General features: G+C 44.5%; 2 protein-coding genes across 3 annotated transcripts in view; one reads left to right on the forward strand and one right to left on the reverse strand.

Annotated features, from left to right (window-relative positions):
* The window catches only part of LOC139572906 (tumor necrosis factor receptor superfamily member 11B-like), a 173,479-nt gene that overhangs the window by 97,695 nt on the left and 51,034 nt on the right, over positions 1–24,750 (reverse strand). The window lies entirely within an intron of this gene.
* LOC139572907 (collectin-10-like) lies at positions 1,470–23,613 on the forward strand. Of its 2 annotated transcripts, none has more exons than XM_071395768.1 (7): positions 1,470–1,642; positions 4,968–5,039; positions 15,020–15,091; positions 21,024–21,077; positions 21,574–21,669; positions 22,002–22,196; positions 22,836–23,613. In XM_071395768.1, exons 1-7 carry the CDS (start codon positions 1,528–1,530, stop codon positions 22,922–22,924), a joined length of 693 nt encoding a protein of 230 aa, XP_071251869.1. In that variant the 5' UTR covers positions 1,470–1,527; the 3' UTR covers positions 22,925–23,613. The 2 variants fall into 2 exon arrangements, with proteins under 2 accessions (XP_071251869.1, XP_071251868.1); XM_071395767.1 differs by having other exon boundaries at positions 1,486–1,642; positions 21,876–22,196.

Genomic DNA, 24,750 nt, shown 5'->3' on the forward strand with positions numbered 1-24,750 from the left:
CATAAACTACATACTGTCAGAGACCCTCCTAATGGACACTACATAAACTACATACTGTCAGAGACACTCCTAATGGACACTACATACTGTCAGAGACACTCCTAATGGACACTACATACTGTCAGAGACACTCCTAATGGACACTACATAAACTACATACTGTCAGAGACCCTCCTAATGGACACTACATACTGTCAGAGACACTCCTAATGGACACTACATAAACTAAATACTGTCAGAGACCCTCCTAATGGACACTACATACTGTCAGAGACACTCCTAATGGACACTACATAGACTACATACTGTCAGAGACCCTCCTAATGGACACTACATAAACTACATACTGTCAGAGACACTCCTAATGGACACTACATAGACTACATACTGTCAGAGACCCTCCTAATGGACACTACATAAGACTACATACTGTCAGAGACCCTCCTAATGGACACGACATAAACTACATACTGTCAGAGACACTCCTAATGGACACTCCTAATGGACACTACATAAACTACATACTGTCAGAGGCACTCCTAATGGACACTACATACTGTCAGAGGCACTCCTAATGGACACTACATACTGTCAGAGACACTCCTAATGGACACTACATAAACTACATACTGTCAGAGACCCTCCTAATGGACACTACATAAACTACATACTGTCAGAGACACTCCTAATGGACACTACATAAACTACATACTGTCAGAGACACTCCTAATGGACACTACATACTGTCAGAGGCACTCCTAATGGACACTCCTAATGGACACTACATAAACTACATACTGTCAGAGACACTCCTAATGGACACTACATAAACTACATACTGTCAGAGACACTCCTAATGAACACTACATACTGTCAGAGACACTCCTAATGGACACTACATAAACTACATACTGTCAGAGACACTCCTAATGGACACTACATACTGTCAGAGACACTCCTAATGGACACTACATAAACTACATACTGTCAGAGACACTCCTAATGGACACTCCTAATGGACACTACATAAACTACGTACTGTCAGAGACACTCCTAATGGACACTCCTAATGGACACTACATAAACTACATACTGTCAGAGACCCTCCTAATGGACACTACATAAACTACATACTGTCAGAGACCCTCCTAATGGACACTACATAAACTACATACTGTCAGAGGCACTCCTAATGGACACTACATACTGTCAGAGACACTCCTAATGGACACTACATAAACTAAAACACAATCAATAACAGTAGTAATAATACATTGATATAACATAATCCTGGGGCAAATACAACTTTGCAAAGATAGTCACTAATTTGTTCACTCAAATTCCAGATACAAGAGTGAGAAAGCATGTGTCCCCTTCCTACCCTGGCTAATTAGCTAGCCTGGATAATGTTGTCTGACAGCATGCCAGTGAAGTGATAACGTTTGGTAAACAGAGATAGAACCCAGCTCTGGGTCTAAAACATACGGTATGGTCCTTGTGCTGTATTGAATCCTCATACTAAAGGACATGAAACATCACGACTTCAGCAGGAGGCTCCTGGTGCTCTCTGTTCTTTCAACTATCTTTGATTCTCTTAATGCGGTCGAAGTCTGTTCCAACACTATTCTGCCAGGATCTAAAGGTGATGTTTTCAATCTTCCATCTGCAGGCTTTCTAAAGGATTTTAGAACTATCTGGTGTTTCTCCACAGTACAGCAATCCGTCTGATGTTATGTAAGAGCTTGGGAATTGTCAGGGCTCGAAAAACATTTTGGAAACCTCATCATAGATATTGCCATTTGCCATTTAATAGATATGTTATGCAAATTCAATGTTATGCAAAACAAATGATGATCTAAAGCCTGTCTGCACCATGTTAATCCAGGCGGTTAATGGAGATAGCATGATCTGTCTGCACCATGTTAAACCAGGCGGTTAATGGAGATAGCATGATCTGTCTGCACCATGTTAAACCAGGCGGTTAATGGAGATAGCATGATCTGTCTGCACCATGTTAAACCAGGCCGTTAAGGGAGATAGCATGATCTGTCTGCACCATGTTAAACCAGGCCGTTAACGGAGATAGCATGATCTGTCTGCACCGTGTTAAACCAGGCGGTTAATGGAGATAGCATGATCTGTCTGCACCATGTTAAACCAGGTGGTTCATTTTTATTTTAAAATGTTTTATTTAACCTTTATTTAACTTGGCAAGTCAGTTAAGAACAAATTCTTATTTACAATGATGGCCTAGACCGGCCAAACCCGGGACGACGCTGGGACTCCCAATCACAGCCGGTTGTGATACAGCCTGGTTAATGGAGATAGCATGCCTCGGTTGTGATACAGCCTGGTTAATGGAGGTAGCATGCCTCGGTTGTGATACAGCCTGGTTAATGGAGATAGCATGCCTCGGTTGTGATACAGCCTGGTTAATGGAGGTAGCATGCCTCGGTTGTGATACAGCCTGGTTAATGGAGATAGCATGCCTCGGTTGTGATACAGCCTGGTTAATGGAGATAGCATGCCTCGGTTGTGATACAGCCTGGTTGATGGAGGTAGCATGCCTCGGTTGTGATACAGCCTGGTTAATGGAGGTAGCATGCCTCGGTTGTGATACAGCCTGGTTGATGGAGGTAGCATGCCTCGGTTGTGATACAGCCTGGTTAATGGAGATAGCATGCCTCGGTTGTGATACAGCCTGGTTAATGGAGATAGCATGCCTCGGTTGTGATACAGCCTGGTTAATGGAGGTAGCATGCCTCGGGTTGTGATACAGCCTGGTTAATGGAGATAGCATGCCTCGGTTGTGATACAGCCTGGTTAATGGAGATAGCATGCCTCGGTTGTGATACAGCCTGGTTAATGGAGGTAGCATGCCTCGGCTGTGATACAGCCTGGTTAATGGATGTAGCATGCCTCGGTTGTGATACAGCCTGGTTAATGGAGGTAGCATGCCTCGGTTGTGATACAGCCTGGTTAATGGAGATAGCATGCCTCGGTTGTGATACAGCCTGGTTAATGGAGATAGCATGCCTCGGTTGTGATACAGCCTGGTTAATGGAGATAGCATGCCTCGGTTGTGATACAGCCTGGTTAATGGAGATAGCATGCCTCGGTTGTGATACAGCCTGGTTAATGGAGGTAGCATGCCTCGGTTGTGATACAGCCTGGTTAATGGAGATAGCATGCCTCGGTTGTGATACAGCCTGGTTAATGGAGATAGCATGCCTCGGTTGTGATACAGCCTGGTTAATGGAGATAGCATGCCTCGGTTGTGATACAGCCTGGTTAATGGAGATAGCATGCCTCGGTTGTGATACAGCCTGGTTTAATGGAGATAGCATGTCTCGGTTGTGATACAGCCTGGTTAATGGAGATAGCATGTCTCGGTTGTGATACAGCCTGGTTAATGGAGATAGCATGCCTCGGTTGTGATACAGCCTGGTTAATGGAGATAGCATGCCTCGGTTGTGATACAGCCTGGTTTAATGGAGATTGCATGCCTCGGTTGTGATACAGCCTGGTTAATGGAGATAGCATGCCTCGGTTGTGATACAGCCTGGTTAATGGAGATAGCATGCCTCGGTTGTGATACAGCCTGGTTAATGGAGATAGCATGCCTCGGTTGTGATACAGCCTGGTTAATGGAGGTAGCATGCCTCGGTTGTGATACAGCCTGGTTAATGGAGATAGCATGCCTCGGTTGTGATACAGCCTGGTTAATGGAGGTAGCATGCCTCGGTTGTGATACAGCCTGGTTAATGGAGGTAGCATGCCTCGGTTGTGATACAGCCTGGTTAATGGAGGTAGCATGCCTCGGTTGTGATACAGCCTGGTTAATGGAGATAGCATGCCTCGGTTGTGATACAGCCTGGTTAATGGAGATAGCATGCCTCGGTTGTGATACAGCCTGGTTAATGGAGATAGCATGCCTCGGTTGTGATACAGCCTGGTTAATGGAGATAGCATGCCTCGGTTGTGATACAGCCTGGTTAATGGAGGTAGCATGCCTCGGTTGCTGTTTTGTTGTTTCACTACAACAGTAGCTTGTTCCCTACAGAGACCATGATGTTACAAGTAAACAATGTGTTTTGTTGTTTTACTACAACAGTAGCTTGTTCCCTACAGAGACCCTGCTGCTATTAAACAATAGCCATGTGTTGAAATAGTACAGTCACTTCCATCTCCTTTATTGGGGCAACAGCCTCAAGACATGGTTGGTATGAGAGGCTGCTACTGTTGTAGTGTTGTGCAGTATTAACACGGTGTTGGCTGTGTAGCTTGGACTATAACTAACACTCTAAGACAGTAGAGGTAATACTTAGTTGGGGATTTTAGGGGGAGTATATACTGTATGAGTAATTATAAAATATACACAAGGAAATGTTTCACTTTGTTTTGCGTGCTATTTGCTAGCGCCAGAGAAGTGGCCACTATGACTGTCTGGCTGCCTGTCTGTATTGAAACAGCTGCTCCACAATAGGGGAGTTTATTTAGATAAGACCCATCCCAAACAGTACTGTCTATATGGACTGAGAAAGAACGGCTATGGTTTGTCTTGAAGTCAGTGAACCTGTAAACCACGCACAGGAAAGCCAAGGCACTACTGAGTCAGGTTTTCTCAGGTCAAATGAGACCCTTTCAGTCCACTGAACAGACCTCTCTCTGTCTCTATTGTCATTCTCTTCTCTCTGTAGTTTGCTTGACATATTTATTGCATTGTTATAAAATGGGTTGTATGCTTTTTCTTCCCCTCGTTGTGATTGGTCTCTGAGTTCATCGGAGGCCATTTTGAAATGTATAAAAGCATCACGTTTTTTTTTATTTATGTAAAAAAAACCTTGAAGGCCAAAAGCCAAAACACATTGGTTTTACGTGCAACAATAAAGAAGCTTTTTTATTGACTTCCATTGGCCTCCGAGAGTTGCTGAATCTCCTCTCAACTTTTCTTCCTCTCCTAACAGGAGACCTGGGTGAAGGGGGAGACGAGGGAGACCAGGGACGGCTGGGAAAGACCGGACCACCAGGACTACTAGGTTCCTCCTTATATATTTTTTATTGGTTTAATATTAAAATACATGAATCATTGAGGAATTAAAAGGAAGTGGTATAAAAGCCAGAGAGTTGATTCAACTCACCGGCATGTTCTACTGATCCTTTTTAAATCGTTTTTAAATTGTTGTCTGGACGGTTTTAAACAGAGCATCTAAACAGAGTTTGTTAACATCTAAGTGAGCTGAGGTGTTTTGTATACTCCCACGCGTAGTGGTGTAAAGTACTTAAGTAAAAATACTTTAAAGTACTACTTAAGTAGCTTTGGGGGTATCTGTACTTTTATCATTTATAATTTTGACAATTTTAACTTTTATTTCACTACATTCCTGAAGACAATTTGGTACTTTTTACTCCAAACATTTCCCCTGACACCCAAAAGTACTCGTTACATTTTTTATGCTTAGCAGGACAGGAAAATGGTCCAATTCACACACTTATCAAGAAAATATCCATAGTCATTCCCACTGCCTTTGATCTGGCAGACTCACTAAACACAAATGCTTTGTTTGAAAATGATGTCTGAGTGTTGAAGTGTTCCCCTGGCTATCCGTAAATAAAATAAAAAAGAAAATTGTTAATTTTCTTAATATAAGGAATTTTTTATTATTTGTACTTTTACTTTTGATACTTAAGTATATTTTAGTAATTACATTTACTTTTGATACTTAAATATATTTAAAACCAAATACTTTTAGACTTTTACTAAAGTAGTATTTTACCGGGTGACTTTCACTTTTACTTGAGTCATTTTCTATTAAGGTATCTTTACTTTTACTCAAGTATCACCATTTTTCCACCACTGCCAACGCAGTCAGTCCCCAGAGATAAAGGTATGTAAACCCCCCCAGTTGAAGGTAAATGCCTATATAAGCACTCAATACTCTAGACTCAGAACAGACTAGCTATCCCCCCAGTCTTTCTAGATTCAGAAGCAGAACAGACTAGCTATCCCCCCAGTCTTTCTAGATTCAGAAGCAGAACAGACTAGCTATCCCCCCAGTCTTTCTAGATTCAGAAGCAGAACAGACTAGCTATCCCCCCAGTCTTTCTAGATTCAGAAGCAGAACAGACTAGCTATCCCCCCAGTCTTTCTAGATTCAGAAGCAGAACAGACTAGCTATCCCCCCAGTCTTTCTAGATTCAGAAGCAGAACAGACTAGCTATCCCCCCAGTCTTTCTAGATTCAGAAGCAGAACAGACTAGCTATCCCCCTAGTCTTTCTAGATTCAGAAGCAGAACAGACTAGCTATCCCCCTAGTCTTTCTAGATTCAGAAGCAGAACAGACTAGCTATCCCCCCAGTCTTTCTAGATTCAGAAGCAGAACAGACTAGCTATCCCCCTAGTCTTTCTAGATTCAGAAGCAGAACAGACTAGCTATCCCCCCAGTCTTTCTAGATTCAGAAGCAGAACAGACTCTAGCTATCCCCCCAGTCTTTCTAGATTCAGATGCAGAACAGACTAGCTATCCCCCCAGTCTTTCTAGATTCAGAAGCAGAACAGACTAGCTATCCCCCCAGTCTTTCTAGACTCAGAAGCAGAACAGACTAGCTATCCCCCCAGTCTTTCTAGATTCAGAAGCAGAACAGACTAGCTATCCCCCCAGTCTTTCTAGATTCAGAAGCAGAACAGACTAGCTATCCCCCCAGTCTTTCTAGATTCAGAAGCAGAACAGACTAGCTATCCCCCCAGTCTTTCTAGATTCAGAAGCAGAACAGACTAGCTATCCCCCCAGTCTTTCTAGATTCAGAAGCAGAACAGACTAGCTATCCCCCCAGTCTTTCTAGATTCAGAAGCAGAACAGACTAGCTATCCCCCTAGTCTTTCTAGATTCAGAAGCAGAACAGACTAGCTATCCCCCTAGTCTTTCTAGATTCAGAAGCAGAACAGACTAGCTATCCCCCCAGTCTTTCTAGATTCAGAAGCAGAACAGACTAGCTATCCCCCCAGTCTTTCTAGATTCAGAAGCAGAACAGACTAGCTATCCCCTTAGTCTTTCTAGATTCAGAAGCAGAACAGACTAGCTATCCCCCCAGTCTTTCTAGATTCAGAAGCAGAACAGACTCTAGCTATCCCCCCAGTCTTTCTAGATTCAGATGCAGAACAGACTAGCTATCCCCCCAGTCTTTCTAGATTCAGAAGCAGAACAGACTAGCTATCCCCCCAGTCTTTCTAGATTCAGAAGCAGAACAGACTAGCTATCCCCCCAGTCTTTCTAGATTCAGAAGCAGAACAGACTAGCTATCCCCCCAGTATTTCTAGATTCAGAAGCAGAACAGACTAGCTATCCCCCCAGTCTTTCTAGATTCAGAAGCAGAACAGACTAGCTATCCCCCTAGTCTTTCTAGATTCAGAAGCAGAACAGACTAGCTATCCCCCCAGTCTTTCTAGATTCAGAAGCAGAACAGACTAGCTATCCCCCCAGTCTTTCTAGATTCAGAAGCAGAACAGACTAGCTATCCCCCCAGTCTTTCTAGATTCAGAAGCAGAACAGACTAGCTATCCCCCCAGTCTTTCTAGATTCAGAAGCAGAACAGACTAGCTATCCCTCCAGTCTTTCTAGATTCAGAAGCAGAACAGACTAGCTATCCCCCTAGTCTTTCTAGATTCAGAAGCAGAACAGACTAGCTATCCCCCTAGTCTTTCTAGATTCAGAAGCAGAACAGACTAGCTATCCCCCCAGTCTTTCTAGATTCAGAAGCAGAACAGACTAGCTATCCCCCCAGTCTTTCTAGATTCAGAAGCAGAACAGACTAGCTATCCCCTTAGTCTTTCTAGATTCAGAAGCAGAACAGACTAGCTATCCCCCCAGTCTTTCTAGATTCAGAAGCAGAACAGACTCTAGCTATCCCCCCAGTCTTTCTAGATTCAGATGCAGAACAGACTAGCTATCCCCCCAGTCTTTCTAGATTCAGAAGCAGAACAGACTAGCTATCCCCCCAGTCTTTCTAGATTCAGAAGCAGAACAGACTAGCTATCCCCCCAGTCTTTCTAGATTCAGAAGCAGAACAGACTAGCTATCCCCCCAGTATTTCTAGATTCAGAAGCAGAACAGACTAGCTATCCCCCCAGTCTTTCTAGATTCAGAAGCAGAACAGACTAGCTATCCCCCTAGTCTTTCTAGATTCAGAAGCAGAACAGACTAGCTATCCCCCTAGTCTTTCTAGATTCAGAAGCAGAACAGACTAGCTATCCCCCCAGTCTTTCTAGATTCAGAAGCAGAACAGACTAGCTATCCCCCCAGTCTTTCTAGATTCAGAAGCAGAACAGACTAGCTATCCCCCCAGTCTTTCTAGATTCAGAAGCAGAACAGACTAGCTATCCCCCCAGTCTGTCTAGATTTAGAAGCAGAACAGACTAGCTATCCCCCTAGTCTTTCTAGATTCAGAAGCAGAACAGACTCTAGCTATCCCCCAGTCTTTCTAGATTCAGAAGCAGAACAGACTAGCTATCCCCCAGTCTTTCTAGATTCAGAAGCAGAACAGACTAGCTATCCCCCTAGTCTTTCTAGATTCAGAAGCAGAACAGACTAGCTATCCCCCTAGTCTTTCTAGATTCAGAAGCAGAACAGACTAGCTATCCCCCAGTCTTTCTAGATTCAGAAGCAGAACAGACTAGCTATCCCCCAGTCTTTCTAGATTCAGAAGCAGAACAGACTAGCTATCCCCCTAGTCTTTCTAGATTCAGAAGCAGAACAGACTAGCTATCCCCCTAGTCTTTCTAGATTCAGAAGCAGAACAGACTAGCTATCCCCCAGTCTTTCTAGATTCAGAAGCAGAACAGACTAGCTATCCCCCTAGTCTTTCTAGATTCAGAAGCAGAACAGACTAGCTATCCCCCTAGTCTTTCTAGATTCAGAAGCAGAACAGACTAGCTATCCCCCTAGTCTTTCTAGACTCAGAAGCAGAACAGACTAGCTATCCCCCTAGTCTTTCTAGATTCAGAAGAAGAACAGACTAGCTATCCCCCTAGTCTTTCTAGATTCAGAAGCAGAACAGACTAGCTATCCCCCTAGTCTTTCTAGACTCAGAAGCAGAACAGACTAGCTATCCCCCTAGTCTTTCTAGATTCAGAAGCAGAACAGACTAGCTATCCCCCTAGTCTTTCTAGACTCAGAAGCAGAACAGACTAGCTATCCCCCTAGTCTTTCTAGATTCAGAAGAAGAACAGACTAGCTATCCCCCTAGTCTTTCTAGACTCAGAAGCAGAACAGACTAGCTATCCCCCTAGTCTTTCTAGATTCAGAAGCAGAACAGACTAGCTATCCCCCTAGTCTTTCTAGATTCAGAAGCAGAACAGACTAGCTATCCCCCCAGTCTTTCTAGATTCAGAAGCAGAACAGACTAGCTATCCCCCTAGTCTTTCTAGATTCAGAAGCAGAACAGACTAGCTATCCCCCCAGTCTTTCTAGATTCAGAAGCAGAACAGACTAGCTATCCCCCTAGTCTTTCTAGATTCAGAAGCAGAACAGACTAGCTATCCCCCCAGTCTTTCTAGATTCAGAAGCAGAACAGACTAGCTATCCCCCCAGTCTTTCTAGATTCAGAAGCAGAACAGACTAGCTATCCCCCCAGTCTTTCTAGATTCAGAAGCAGAACAGACTAGCTATCCCCCCAGTCTTTCTAGATTCAGAAGCAGAACAGACTAGCTATCCCCCCAGTCTTTCTAGATTCAGAAGCAAAACAGACTAGCTATCCCCCCAGTCTTTCTAGATTCAGAAGCAGAACAGACTAGCTATCCCCCCAGTCTTTCTAGATTCAGAAGCAGAACAGACTAGCTATCCCCCCAGTCTTTCTAGATTCAGAAGCAGAACAGACTAGCTATCCCCCCAGTCTTTCTAGATTCAGAAGCAGAACAGACTAGCTATCCCCCCAGTCTTTCTAGATTCAGAAGCAGAACAGACTAGCTATCCCCCTAGTCTTTCTAGATTCAGAAGCAGAACAGACTAGCTATCCCCCCAGTCTTTCTAGATTCAGAAGCAGAACAGACTAGCTATCCCCCCAGTCTTTCTAGATTCAGAAGCAGAACAGACTAGCTATCCCCCTAGTCTTTCTAGATTCAGATTCAGAAGCAGAACAGACTAGCTATCCCCCCAGTCTTTCTAGATTCAGAAGCAGAACAGACTAGCTATCCCCCCAGTCTTTCTAGATTCAGAAGCAGAACAGACTAGCTATCCCCCCAGTCTTTCTAGATTCAGAAGCAGAACAGACTAGCTATCCCCCCAGTCTTTCTAGATTCAGAAGCAGAACAGACTAGCTATCCCCCCAGTCTTTCTAGATTCAGAAGCAGAACAGACTAGCTATCCCCCCAGTCTTTCTAGATTCAGAAGCAGAACAGACTAGCTATCCCCCCAGTCTTTCTAGATTCAGAAGCAGAACAGACTAGCTATCCCCCCAGTCTTTCTAGATTCAGAAGCAGAACAGACTAGCTATCCCCCTAGTCTTTCTAGATTCAGAAGCAGAACAGACTAGCTATCCCCCCAGTCTTTCTAGATTCAGAAGCAGAACAGACTAGCTATCCCCCCAGTCTTTCTAGATTCAGAAGCAGAACAGACTAGCTATCCCCCCAGTCTTTCTAGATTCAGATGCAGAACAGACTAGCTATCCCCCTAGTCTTTCTAGATTCAGAAGCAGAACAGACTAGCTATCCCCCCAGTCTTTCTAGATTCAGAAGCAGAACAGACTAGCTATCCCCCCAGTCTTTCTAGATTCAGAAGCAGAACAGACTAGCTGTCCCCCTAGTCTTTCTAGATTCAGAAGCAGAACAGACTAGCTATCCCCCCAGTCTTTCTAGATTCAGAAGCAGAACAGACTAGCTATCCCCCCAGTCTTTCTAGATTCAGAAGCAGAACAGACTAGCTATCCCCCCAGTCTTTCTAGATTCAGAAGCAGAACAGACTAGCTATCCCCCCAGTCTTTCTAGATTCAGAAGCAGAACAGACTAGCTATCCCCCCAGTCTTTCTAGATTCAGAAGCAGAACAGACTAGCTATCCCCCCAGTCTTTCTAGATTCAGAAGCAGAACAGACTAGCTATCCCCCTAGTCTTTCTAGATTCAGAAGCAGAACAGACTAGCTATCCCCCCAGTCTTTCTAGATTCAGAAGCAGAACAGACTAGCTATCCCCCCAGTCTTTCTAGATTCAGAAGCAGAACAGACTAGCTATCCCCCCAGTCTTTCTAGATTCAGAAGCAGAACAGACTAGCTATCCCCCCAGTCTTTCTAGATTCAGAAGCAGAACAGACTAGCTATCCCCCCAGTCTTTCTAGATTCAGAAGCAGAACAGACTAGCTATCCCCCCAGTCTTTCTAGATTCAGAAGCAGCACTGTGTCTGACTGACGTGAGTGAGTGAGGTTTAATTGTCACCGGCAGTGAGCTGAGTTACAGTGGAGTAGCCTGGGCCAGACCAGACAGCCTCCGTGAGCCTTACTCTGGGCTTTTCCTTGAAGGAAGTCACATCAGAGCAGACGTGTTAATTGCTGCTGCTGCAGGATGGCGGCCAGCGGTCGGCGGGAGCACCATGTATGTTCTGTGGGAGGTGGAGGTAGGAGGCAGGGCCAGGTGATAAATGAACTTCTGGCTGGCTGGCCTCTTTCACAAACACACACCTCTATCATCGGACCAACAGACAGAGACAAATGTCAGCCAGGACCGTTGGAGTCATTTACAACAAAAAAGAAAGAACAAATAAAACTTGTTGACTTGTTGGTTTCCTGTATGTTTGTTGTTAGGTTGGATTTGATGTATGTTGGTTTCCTGTATGTTTGTTGTTAGGTTGGATTTGATGTATGTTCACCATAAAGTAATGCTTCATAAATCCATTACATGACATTACAGTAAATATTCAGCTTGATCAAAGTTTCCTTTACAGGTCATTTATTAAGAGATGTTAGAGTTACTTTAAAATGTACATGGGGCTTATAGAGGGTTACTAACCATCGGGTCCTGCATCAGCTGCTGGTGCCTTCAGCACCTGGGAGAAGGAGAGTCATTAGACAAGTTACAACGGCTGGCCTTTGAAAAGGGGGAAGTGAAATGAGAGAATGACATCTTCTGATTGCCGGTTAAACTGGCAATATCAGTGAGAAAATGTCAATAATTAGACCTGTATAAAGTAGTGGATAATCAAGTAATAAGGTGCAAGAGGCAGTGCTATATAATGACTGCAGTCACAGCAGGTAAATGGTATTGTTTGGCTCCATGCGATAAGCCACTGCCTTTAAAATTCTTACCGACATATCTAAAATAACAATGGTTACATATTTTCATTAAAACGTTATTTGGATAAGTCATTACATACACTTGAATTATTCCACCAGAATAATCTGGTTGTTAGTTATTTTGGTCATGTTGCTACAGATGTGACCCAGTTGTAAATGATTTTTGCATAGTTGCTATGCAAAAGGACTGGTCATCCGTTCTAAATAAAATGGTTGCTATGCAGGCTGTATAGCTAACGTTCTTGTCACTTGCTAGATAGCTAGCTAACTTCAACTCAGTCACGTCAAAACATTGAACCTTGAATAACAGGACACAAACTGCATTTTCCTTTGTTTGAGCTTTTTGATCTATTGGCATTTACTTGGATATGTCCATGATACTGACGTTGATGGGTGATTTCCACTGGCTCAGAGAAAGTTGTCTAGTCTCGTCTGGGCACCGTTCACTATATGTGGTACTACAGAGAACTAAATTAAAAAGTTTAACACTGTTTCCGAGGTCTGACAGGCAGACAGCGAGGCGTATATTATCCCCCGCTGTACCAAACTAAATGCTAGGCTGGAAGCAAGGGGAAATAATGTGCGAGTTGGGATAAAACCAAGAGATGATTCGGACAGCAACACGATAAGGATAGTCTTATGGAGGTGCAGTGATACTTTTCAGAGGGACGCGTTGATCAGGTATAGGTGTGTCTGTGACCGCCAATACAACACGGCTTGGAACGCTGCTCGTCCAATCAGCATCCAGGATCCAAACAACCAGTTCTATAATGACTGTTACTGACTAAATCAAACAATCTCTTCACGTTCAGCCTATAATTTTAAATGTCCCACCTGCTAGAATAAGAAAGCAGACACCATAATGATGATGTTCCATGTTGAGAAATGTTTCCGTGTGTTAGGATCTTTCCTTTAAAAAAAAATGGTGTATTCAGTCAGCTGAAATTATGTTGAAATGATTGTCCTGAAAAATGATGATGACTAAAATACTTGAGCTGTACATATGCCAGGCTGAACAAAACCCAAACGTAGGAAAAACACCATGAGATCTCACAACCTGAAAAAAAAAAAAGCTTTACACAATCTGTGAAGATACAAAATAATTACAATTCAATCAAAATGGACATGGCTGAATTCATGGTTCATGTGTGGTACAGGCTATTGGGAAGGGGGTCCTGCATCAGTTATTATTTCAACTACTATCCATTTGCAGCTGTATATTTCCTGAGGAAATACTCATTTTGATCCTGGCAGAGCAGCTCTGGCATAAAAAGCAGATTCCGCATAAAAATCTCTCGAAATATATGTTAATGTTGCCAAAGCAAGTGAAGTAGATAATAAACAAAAGGGAAATAAACAATAAAAATTAACAGTAAACATTACAAGTTCCAAAAGAATAAAGACATTTCAAATGTCATATTATGTCTATATACAGAGTTGTAATGATGTGAAAATAGTTCAAGTACAAAAGGGAAAATAAATAAACATAAATATGGGTTGTATTCACAATGGTGTTTGTTCTTCGCTGGTTGCCCTTTTCTTGTGGCAACAGGTCACAAATCTTGCTGCTGTGATGTCACACTGTGGTATTTCACCCAGTAGATATGGGAGTTTATCAAAATTGGGTTTGTTTTTCGAATTCTTTGTGGATCTGTGTAATCTAAGGGAACTATGTGTCTCTAATATGGTCATACATTTGGCAGGAGGTTAGGAAGTGCAGCTCAGTTTCCACCTCATTTTGTGGGCAGGGTGCACATAGCCTGTCTTCTCTTGAGAGCCATGTCTGCCTACGGCGGCCTGTTTCAATAGCAAGGCTATGCTCACTGAGTCTGTACATAGTCAAAGCTTTCCTTAAGTTTGGGTCAGTCACAGTGGTCAAGTATTCTGCCACTGTGAACTCTCTGTTTAGGGCCAAATAGCATTCCAGTTTGCACTGTTTTTTTCCAATGTGTCAAGTAATTATCTTTTTGTTTTCTCATGATTTGGTTGGGTCTCTCTCTCTCCCCTCTTCATCTCCCCCTCTTTCTATTTCGCCACCCTCTCCCCGCCTCTCACGCTCCACCTCTCTCCCCCTTTCTCTCCCTCCCCTCTCTCTCTCTCCACCTTCTCTCCCTCTCCCTCCCTTCTCTCTCTCCCCCTCTTCCTCCCCTCTCTCTCTCTCCATCTTCTCTCCCTCTCCCTCTCTCCCCCTCTCCCTCCCCTCTCTCTCTCTCTCTCTCCCTCCCCTCTCTCTCTCTCCTCCTCTCCCTCCCCCTCTCTCTCTCCCCCTCTCTCTCTCTCCACCTTCTCTCCCTCTCCCTCCCCTCTCTCTCTCTCCCCCTCTCCCTCCCCTCTCTCTCTCGCCACCTTCTCTCCCTCTCCCTCCCCTCTCTCTCTCTCCCCCTCTCCCTCCCCTCTCTCTTTCTCTCTCTCTCTCTCCCTCCCCTCTCTCTCTCTCCTCCTCTCCCTCCCCTCTCTCTCTCTCCACCTTCTCTCCCTCCCCTCTCTCTCTCTCTCCCTCTCCCTCCCCTCTCTCTCTCTCCACCTTCTCTCCCTCTCCCTCCCCTCTCTCTCTCTCCCCCTCTCCCTCCCCTCTCTCTCTCTCTCTGGCCTTTAGTTTCTCTCTTTACATTCCATCAGTAGTCTAACTGCCATACAAAACCATAAGAAAACAGCAATAAAGAAACAGACCAAAAAAACTCCCTACCTATTTACAATATTCTTTGGTCTGGCAGTTCACCAGTCTTCTCCTTCCCTCTCTCACAGGTCTGACAGGGGAGCTCGGAGATAAAGGAGAGGTGGGCCGGATGGGGAAGATGGGTTCTGCTGGAGACAAAGGTAATCATTTAGTAATCAGACTGACTGAGAAACAGTCTGCTTTACGGAGAAGAAAACTGTTCTGGCTGCATCTCAGGCCAATGATACAGAGGCCATGTCTCTACTGGCACCCTATTCAGCCATAGGACTGGGTCAAAAGTAGTGCACTACTACCCATAGGGCTGGTCAAAAGTAGTGCACTACTACCCATAGGGCTGGTCAAAAGTAGTGCACTATACAGGGAATAGGGTGCCATTTAGAGCGTAGCCACAGAGACACACTGCCAGACCCAAACTACCTGGGAGAGACCTTCATCAAGTTTGTTTTACATAAACAGGTACTTGTTTAGTTTTTATCCAATGTATTCAGCCTCTCACCCCATTAAACCCTTCAACTTGGGTTGTTGATGCATCTATTAAACAGACCTGGGTTCAAATAGTATTTTAAATCTTTCCATTCTTTGATTATTTGCTCTGGCCTGGCCTGCCTGTAGTATCAGATGGACAGGGGTAACAGTGTTCTAGCCTGGCCTGTAGTATCAGACGGACAGGGGTAACAGTGCTCTAGCCTGGCCTGTAGTATCAGACGGACAGGGGTAACAGTGCTCTAGCCTGGCCTGCCTGTAGTATCAGATGGACAGGGGTAACAGGGCTCTAGCCTGGCCTGCCTGTAGTATCAGATGGACAGGGGTAACAGTGCTCTAGCCTGGCCTGCCTGTAGTATCAGACGGACAGGGGTAACAGTGTTCTAGCCTGCCTGTAGTATCAGACGGACAGGGGTAACAGTGTTCTAGCCTGCCTGTAGTATCAGATGGACAGGGGTAACAGGGCTCTAGCCTGGCCTGCCTGTAGTATCAGATGGACAGGGGTAACAGTGTTCTAGCCTGGCCTGGCTGTAGTATCAGACGGACAGGGGTTACAGTGTTCTAGCCTGGCCTGTAGTATCAGATGGACAGGGGTAACAGTGTTCTAGCCTGGCCTGCCTGTAGTATCAGACGGACAGGGGTAACAGTGTTCTAGCCTGCCTGTAGTATCAGACGGACAGGGGTAACAGTGTTCTAGCCTGCCTGTAGTATCAGATGGACAGGGGTAACAGGGCTCTAGCCTGGCCTGCCTGTAGTATCAGATGGACAGGGGTAACAGTGTTCTAGCCTGGCCTGGCTGTAGTATCAGACGGACAGGGGTTACAGTGTTCTAGCCTGGCCTGGCTGTAGTATCAGATGGACAGGGGTAACAGTGCTCTAGCCTGGCCTGGCTGTAGTATCAGATGGACAGGGGTAACAGTGCTCTAGCCTGGCCTGCCTGTAGTATCAGATGGACAGGGGTTACAGTGCTCTAGCCTGGCCTAACTGTAGTATCAGATGGACAGGGGTTACAGTGTTCTAGCCTGGCCTGTAGTATCAGATGGACAGGGGTAACAGTGTTCTAGCCTGGCCTGGTTGTAGTATCAGATGGACAGGGGTAACAGTGTTGGGACTATTCTATCGGTATATTAAGCCAGGCAAGCTCAATCAAGCACAGATAAAGAATTTGCCTAGATGCCTTTGTGCCCTTGAGCAAGGCACTTAACCCCCCACAAAAACAGCTCCCCTCTCAAAAAAAACCGGTATGTGTGTGTGTGTGTGTGTGTGTGTGTGTGTGTGTGTGTGTGTGTGTGTGTGTGTGTGTGTGTGTGTGTGTGTGTGTGTGTGTGTGTGTGTGTGTGTGTGTGTGTGTGTGTGTGTGTGTGTGTGTGTGTGTGTGTGTGTCTTTCTGAGGGGTTAAATCAGAAGTCAAAGTTCCGTTGGACCTTGTGTGCAATTGACCAATAAAGTGATGGTACTGTTAATAGTATTTAGTATTAGTATCAAATAGTATTTGAACTCAGGTCTGCTAGTAGAGAATTATTTTCCACGGTCGTCAACGTGATCAGCTTGGAAGGGACTCATATTTAGGTGTCAGGAACGTGTTTACTGAGAGCTAAACCATTATGTCCTCCTTGAAACCCTGTGTACATCCCAAATGCCATCTATTCCCTATATAGTGCACTACTTTCTACCAGAGCCTGGTTAACAGTAGTGCACTACTTTCTACCAGAGCCTGGTCAACAGTAGTGCACTACTTTCTACCAGAGCCTGGTCAACAGTAGTGCACTACTTTCTACCAGAGCCTGGTCAACAGTAGTGCACTACTTTCTACCAGAGCCTGGTCAACAGTAGTGCACTACTTTCTACCAGAGCCTGGTCAACAGTAGTGCACTACTTTCTACCAGAGCCTGGTCAACAGTAGTGCACTACTTTCTACCAGAGCCTGGTCAACAGTAGTGCACTACTTCCTACCAGAGCCTGGTCAACAGTAGTGCACTACTTTCTACCAGAGCCTGGTCAACAGTAGTGCACTACTTTCTACCAGAGCCTGGTCAACAGTAGTGCACTACTTTCTACCAGAGCCTGGTCAACAGTAATGCACTACTTTCTACCAGAGCCTGGTCAACAGTAGTGCACTACTTTCTACCAGAGCCTGGTCAACAGTAGTGCACTACTTTCTACCAGAGCCTGGTCAACAGTAGTGCACTACTTCCTACCAGAGCCTGGTCAACAGTAGTGCACTACTTTCTACCAGAGCCTGGTCAACAGTAATGCACTACTTTCTACCAGAGCCTGGTCAACAGTAGTGCACTACTTTCTACCAGAGCCTGGTCAACAGTAGTGCACTACGTTCTACCAGAGCCTGGTCAACAGTAGTGCACTACTTCCTACCAGAGCCTGGTCAACAGTAGTGCACTACTTTCTACCAGAGCCTGGTCAACAGTAGTGCACTACTTTCTACCAGAGCCTGGTCAACAGTAGTGCACTACTTTCTACCAGAACCTGGTTAACAGTAGTGCACTACTTTCTACCAGAACCTGGTTAACAGTAGTGCACTACTTTCTATCAGAGCCTGGTTAACAGTAGTGCACTACTTTCTACCAGAACCTGGTCAACAGTAGTGCACTACTTTCTACCAGAGCCTGGTCAACAGTAGTGCACTACTTTCTACCAGAGCCTGGTCAACAGTAGTGCACTACTTTCTACCAGAGCCTGGTCAACAGTAGTGCACTACGTTCTACCAGAGCCTGGTCAACAGTAGTGCACTACTTTCTACCAGAGCCTGGTCAACAGTAGTGCACTACTTTCTACCAGAACCTGGTTAACAGTAGTGCACTACTTTCTACCAGAGCCTGGTTAACAGTAGTGCACTACTTTCTACCAGAACCTGGTCAACAGTAGTGCACTACTTTCTACCAGAGCCTGGTCAACAGTAGTGCACTACTTTCTACCAGAGCCTGGTCAACAGTAGTGCACTACTTTCTACCAGAGCCTGGTCAACAGTAGTGCACTACTTTCTACCAGAGCCTGGTCAACAGTAGTGCACTACTTTCTACCAGAACCTGGTCAACAGTAGTGCACTACTTTCTACCAGAGCCTGGTCAACAGTAGTGCACTACTTTCTACCAGAACCTGGTTAACAGTAGTGCACTACTTTCTACCAGAACCTGGTTAACAGTAGTGCACTACTTTCTACCAGAACCTGGTTAACAGTAGTGCACTACTTTCTACCAGAACCTGGTTAACAGTAGTGCACTACTTTCTACCAGAGCCTGGTCAACAGTAGTGCACTATATAGGGAATAAGGTGTCATTTGTGATTTGTGATTGTCATTTGTGTTACTTCAGAGACACGTACATGTCTCTGAAGTAACATGTACGTAAACCTCAAGGCCTCATCAAGAGTCTGGTCAATCCTGTCTGTAATGCTTTGACAGCCCTACAGAAAGAGTCTGGTCCATCCTGTCTGTAATGCTTTGACAGCCCTACAGTAAGAGTCAGGTCCATCCTGTCTGTAATGCTTTGACAGACCTACAGAAAGAGTCTGGTCCATCCTGTCTGTAATGCTTTGACACCCCTACAGAAAGAGTCTGGTCCATCCTGTCTGTAATGCTTTGACAGACCTACAGAAATTCAGACCTCACTTAGCAGGCACATAATGCCATTATCAACTTAGTAGGATAAGGCCTAACAATAATGAAAAAATATCCATATTTGGGTTATATAAAATCATTATCCTGGTACTATTGTTCCAGGTAACTGTGGAAAATATAGGGTATTTCATGAAGCTGTATCAAGTCAAGAGAAAAGCCTTCAAATCAATCTCAGTGAAAATCTCAGATCCTTGAGCTATTTTGTTACACAATAATGTGACACCTACACATTATTGCCCTCCGGGTAGTCTAACTGTCATAAACATAACCTGTGTTGTGTTGGTCATCTACTTACTTCCCCTAATTTATAAACTGACAGTTAGGAGGTAAAACACCTAGTGTACAGGTGTGATTCCCCTTCCTGTCAGTTAGGAGGTAGAGTATCTACTGTAGAGAGAGGTTGATTCACCTTCCTGTCAGTTAGGAGGTAGAGCAGCATCTACTGTAGAGAGAGGTTGAATCCCCTTCCTGTCAGTTAGGAGGTAGAGCATCTACTGTAGAGAGAGGTTGAATCCCCTTCCTGTCAGTTAGGAGGTATAGCAGCATCTACTGTAGAGAGAGGTTGAATCCCCTTCCTGTCAGTTAGGAGGTAGAGCAGCATCTACTGTAGAGAGAGGTTGAATCCCCTTCCTGTCAGTTAGGAGGTAGAGCAGCATCTACTGTAGAGAGAGGTTGATTCCCCTTCCTGTCAGTTAGGAGGTAGAGCAGCATCTACTGTAGAGAGAGGTTGAATCCCCTTCCTGTCAGTTAGGAGGTAGAGCAGCATCTACTGTAGAGAGAGGTTGAATCCTCTTCCTGTCAGTTAGGAGGTAGAGCAGCATCTACTGTAGAGAGAGGTTGAATCCCCTTCCTGTCAGTTAGGAGTTAGAGCAGTATCTACTGTAGAGAGAGGTTGATTCCCCTTCCTGTCAGTTAGGAGGTAGAGCATCTACTGTACAGAGAGGTTGATTCCCCTTCCTGTCAGTTAGGAGGTAGAGCAGCATCTACTGTAGAGAGAGGTTGATTCCCCTTCCTGTCAGTTAGGAGGTAGAGCAGCATCTACTGTAGAGAGAGGTTGATTCCCCTTCCTGTCAGTTAGGAGGTAGAGCATCTACTGTAGAGAGAGGTTGATTCCCCTTCCTGTCAGTTAGGAGGTAGAGCAGCATCTACTGTAGAGAGAGGTTGAATCACCTTCCTGTCAGTTAGGAGGTAGAGCAGCATCTACTGTAGAGAGAGGTTGATTCCCCTTCCTGTCAGTTAGGAGGTAGAGCATCTACTGTAGAGAGAGGTTGAATCACCTTCCTGTCAGTTAGGAGGTAGAGCATCATCTACTGTAGAGAGAGGTTGATTCCCTTCCTGTCAGTTAGGAGGTAGAGCATCATCTACTGTAGAGAGAGGTTGATTCCCCTTCCTGTCAGTTAGGAGGTAGAGCAGCATCTACTGTAGAGAGAGGTTGATTCTCCTTCCTGTCAGTTAGGAGGTAGAGCAGCATCTACTGTAGAGAGAGGTTGAATCCCCTTCCTGTCAGTTAGGAGGTAGAGCATCTACTGTAGAGAGAGGTTGATTCCCCTTCCTGTCAGTTAGGAGGTAGAGCATCTACTGTAGAGAGAGGTTGATTCCCCTTCCTGTCAGTTAGGAGGTAGAGCAGCATCTACTGTAGAGAGAGGTTGATTCCCTTCCTGTCAGTTAGGAGGTAGAGCATCATCTACTGTAGAGAGAGGTTGAATCACCTTCCTGTCAGTTAGGAGGTAGAGCATCTACTGTACAGAGAGGTTGAATCACCTTATGCCACATCTCTGCTCTATGAAGTGAAGCACTGTGGAGTGCTGCTGTCTAGTGGTGATATCTTACCAGTGCAACTAGTTTCCATCCTGAAGCAGACATCTACTCAGCAGAATGGATATGGCTGGTCTCTATCCTCCCTGGACTATGCTGCTGTCCCTTATATGTCGTGTAACTGTGCATGTTAATTCCAGGAGACGCAGGAGAAGCAGGAGTTGATGGACCGTCTGGACTGAAAGGGAACGCAGGTGAGCTCGTTCATTATTTAGCCTCGTTCTTTGTTCATGTATATTTCCAAACCACTCTGGGTATGTGGGAACTCCTTCAAGACTGTTGGAAAAGCATTCCAGGTGAAGCTGGTTGAGAGAATGCCAAGAGTGTGCAAAGCTGTCATCAGGCAAAGGGTGGCTACCTTGAAGAATCTAAAATATATCTTGACTTGTTAAACACTTTTTGGGGGTTACTACATGATTCCATGTGTTATTTCATAGTTGTGATGTCTTCACTATTATTCTACAATGTAGAAAATAGTAAAAAACAAAGAAAAACCCTTGATCGAGTAGGTTTGTCCAAACTTTGGACTGGTGCTGTATGTTTCACTGGAGATAGTACTTCCAAGTCACTATCATACAATGTTGTGTCTTCACATTGTGGACTGGCCTAGTTTCAAAGAGAGATTTCCTGAAACAGAATGATGTTTATTGTGAGACACATGTCGTACCTGAATACAAGCATGTCTGACAGGAACAACATGTGACTGTGGGAGGTACAGGAAGGTCGTTGGACAGATGGACATCAATGTCAGAAAGCTGAAGAATGCAGTCAAGTTTGTGAAAAATGGTAAGTCATTGTATTCTGCTTAAATCATCATTTCAGGTCAGATCATTAGAAAACTATTTAACTAAAATAAGAAAATCTCAGCCAATGTGTAGCACAACGTAAATCAAACTGGCCTTCCACAACACAACAAAAATATTGTTTTGACTTGGATTGAATGAATAAGGAGTTTAGACTCCAACTTATTACATCTCATATGTCATATTCAGTCATTTTAGGCATTAAGGAAACGGAGGAGAAATTTTACCTGATTGTGAAAGAGGCCAGAAAGTACAGAGAGGCTCTGATAAACTGTAAGCTGAGGGGCGGTATGCTCGCCATGCCCAAAACAACAGACACCAACACCCTGATAGCAGACTACGTCACCCAGGCTGGCCTGACCCAGGTCTTCATCGGGCTGCAGGCTGGGCAGAATGGGGGAGGGCCTGTTTACGCAGACCTGACCCCAGTGAGGAACTATACGGCCTGGGGCCTAGAGGAGCCATCAGGGGCCCCTTCCAACACCAGCTGTGTGAAGATGGTCAGCACAGGTATGGCAAGACATTTTAACATGTACTCACTACGATTGACTAGTCCTAATTCTAATTCTAGATATCAATGAGCAACACTGGAATGGCACTCTATTCTCTGCCCTATGGTGATGCACTACTCTGGTCAAACGTAGTGCATCAAGCTAGGGAATAGGGTGCCACTTTAGACACAACCAACCAATAAATACTATTGGACTTAGTACCATTTCAGAGTTGAGATATCGGCTGTGTGTTCCCCTGCTCAGACGTTGCACGTATCAGCCAATGGTTGCGTGCCACGTCATCGACCGTGCCGTCTGGTACCAGATTGCTATGACGTAATGAATGTAGTCAGCCGATACTTCATAAATACCTATCCAAATCAAATCAAATCAAATTTATTTATAAAGCCCTTCGTACATCAGCTGATATCTCAAAGTGCTGTACAGAAACCCAGCCTAAAACCCCAAACAGCAAGCAATGCAGGTGTAGAAGCACGGCGGCTAGAAAAAACTCCATAGAAAGGCAGGAACCTAGGAAGAAACCTAGAGAGGAACCAGGTGTAGTGAGACCTGGGATGCGTCGGCAACGTCTGAGCAAAGAGGGGGGGACGCCACCATCAACACTTCCACTAGTCCTCCTGATTGTAATCCCCCACAGGCACCTGGAACCAGGTGGAGTGTGACATCACCATGTACTACGTGTGCGAGTTCAAGAAGAGCAGGAGAGGTCTCGCCGCCGTGCTGTGATGTCATCGAGTCGGTCGAAGGTTGTTGATGTGGACATTAGACCTTTATACTAAGACAGAAACCAGTAGTACTTTAACCTGTAGATAAACATGTAGCCTTATAGGAACTAGACAAAGGTCATTGATATAACCTAGCCTATTGATATTAATGAGAGATAAAAGTTGGTATCCATGGGGCCTCCCGAGTGGCGCAGCGGTCTAAGGTGTCACTACAGACCTGGGTTCGATCCCGGGCTGTATCGCAACCGGCCGTGATCGGGAGTCCCATAGGACAGTGCCCAATTGGCCCAGTGTCGTCCGGGTTAGGGGAGTGTTTGGCCGGGGGGGCTATACTTGGCTCATCGCGCTCTAGCGCCTCCTTGTGGCGGGCCGTGCGCCTGTAGACTGACCATGGTAGTCAGTTGAACGGTGTTTCCTCCGACACATTGGTGCGGCTGACTTCTGGGTTAAGCGGGCGGGTGTTAATAAGAAGCTCGGTTTGGCGGGTCATGTTTCAGAGGACGTATGACTCGACCTTCGACCTCACGAGCCCCTTGGGGAGTTGCAGTGACGAGATAAGATTAAAATTGGGGAAAAAAATGTTTTTCGTTTTTTTAAAGTTGGTATTCCTTTTGACACTTAAACCTTTTGTCTTTGGGATAGCATATAAAACATTTCCCTTTGTGTAATAAACACCATACTAATCAACCAGCTCATTTTGATTGTCCATTTATTCAGATCAGAACAGGTAAGATTGTGTTTCTAGTGAGCAGCGGCACAGCGGCAAGGAAAAACTCCCGAGAAGAAAGGAAGAAACCTGGAGAGGAACCAAAAAGCTAAACATTCATTGCACCAGTAACTTTAGGAATACAGTACAGCCAGTGAAATAGTAACTTTAGGAATAGAGTACAGCCAGTGAAATAGTAACTTTAGGAATAGAGTACAGCCAGTGAAATAGTAACTTTAGGAATAGAGTACAGCCAGTGAAATAGTAACTTTAGGAATAGAGTACAGCCAGTGAAATAGTAACTTTAGGAATAGAGTACAGCCAGTGAAATAGTAACTTTAGGAATAGAGTACAGCCAGTGAAATAGTAACTTTAGGAATAGAGTACAGCCAGTGAAATAGTAACTTTAGGAATAGAGTACAGCCAGTGAAATAGTAACTTTAGGAATAGAGTACAGCCAGTGAAATAGTAACTTTAGGAATAGAGTACAGCCAGTGAAATAGTAACTTTAGGAATAGAGTACAGCCAGTGAAATAGTAACTTTAGGAATAGAGTACAGCCAGTGAAATAGTAACTTTAGGAATAGAGTACAGCCAGTGAAATAGTAACTTTAGGAATAGAGTACAGCCAGTGAAATAGTAACTTTAGGAATAGAGTACAGCCAGTGAAATAGTAACTTTAGGAATAGAGTACAGCCAGTGAAATAGTAACTTTAGGAATAGAGTACAGCCAGTGAAATAGTAACTTTAGGAATAGAGTACAGCCAGTGAAATAGTAACTTTAGGAATAGAGTACAGCCAGTGAAATAGTAACTTTAGGAATAGAGTACAGCCAGTGAAATAGTAACTTTAGGAATAGAGTACAGCCAGTGAAATAGTAACTTTAGGAATAGAGTACAGCCAGTGAAATAGTAACTTTAGGAATAGAGTACAGCCAGTGAAATAGTAACTTTAGGAATAGAGTACAGCCAGTGAAATAGTAACTTTAGGAATAGAGTACAGCCAGTGAAATAGTAACTTTAGGAATAGAGTACAGCCAGTGAAATAGTAACTTTAGGAATAGAGTACAGCCAGTGAAATAGTAACTTTAGGAATAGAGTACAGCCAGTGAAATAGTAACTT

This window comes from Salvelinus alpinus, chromosome 4, assembly GCF_045679555.1.
Source record: "Salvelinus alpinus chromosome 4, SLU_Salpinus.1, whole genome shotgun sequence".
Taxonomy (NCBI): Eukaryota; Metazoa; Chordata; class Actinopteri; order Salmoniformes; family Salmonidae; genus Salvelinus; species Salvelinus alpinus.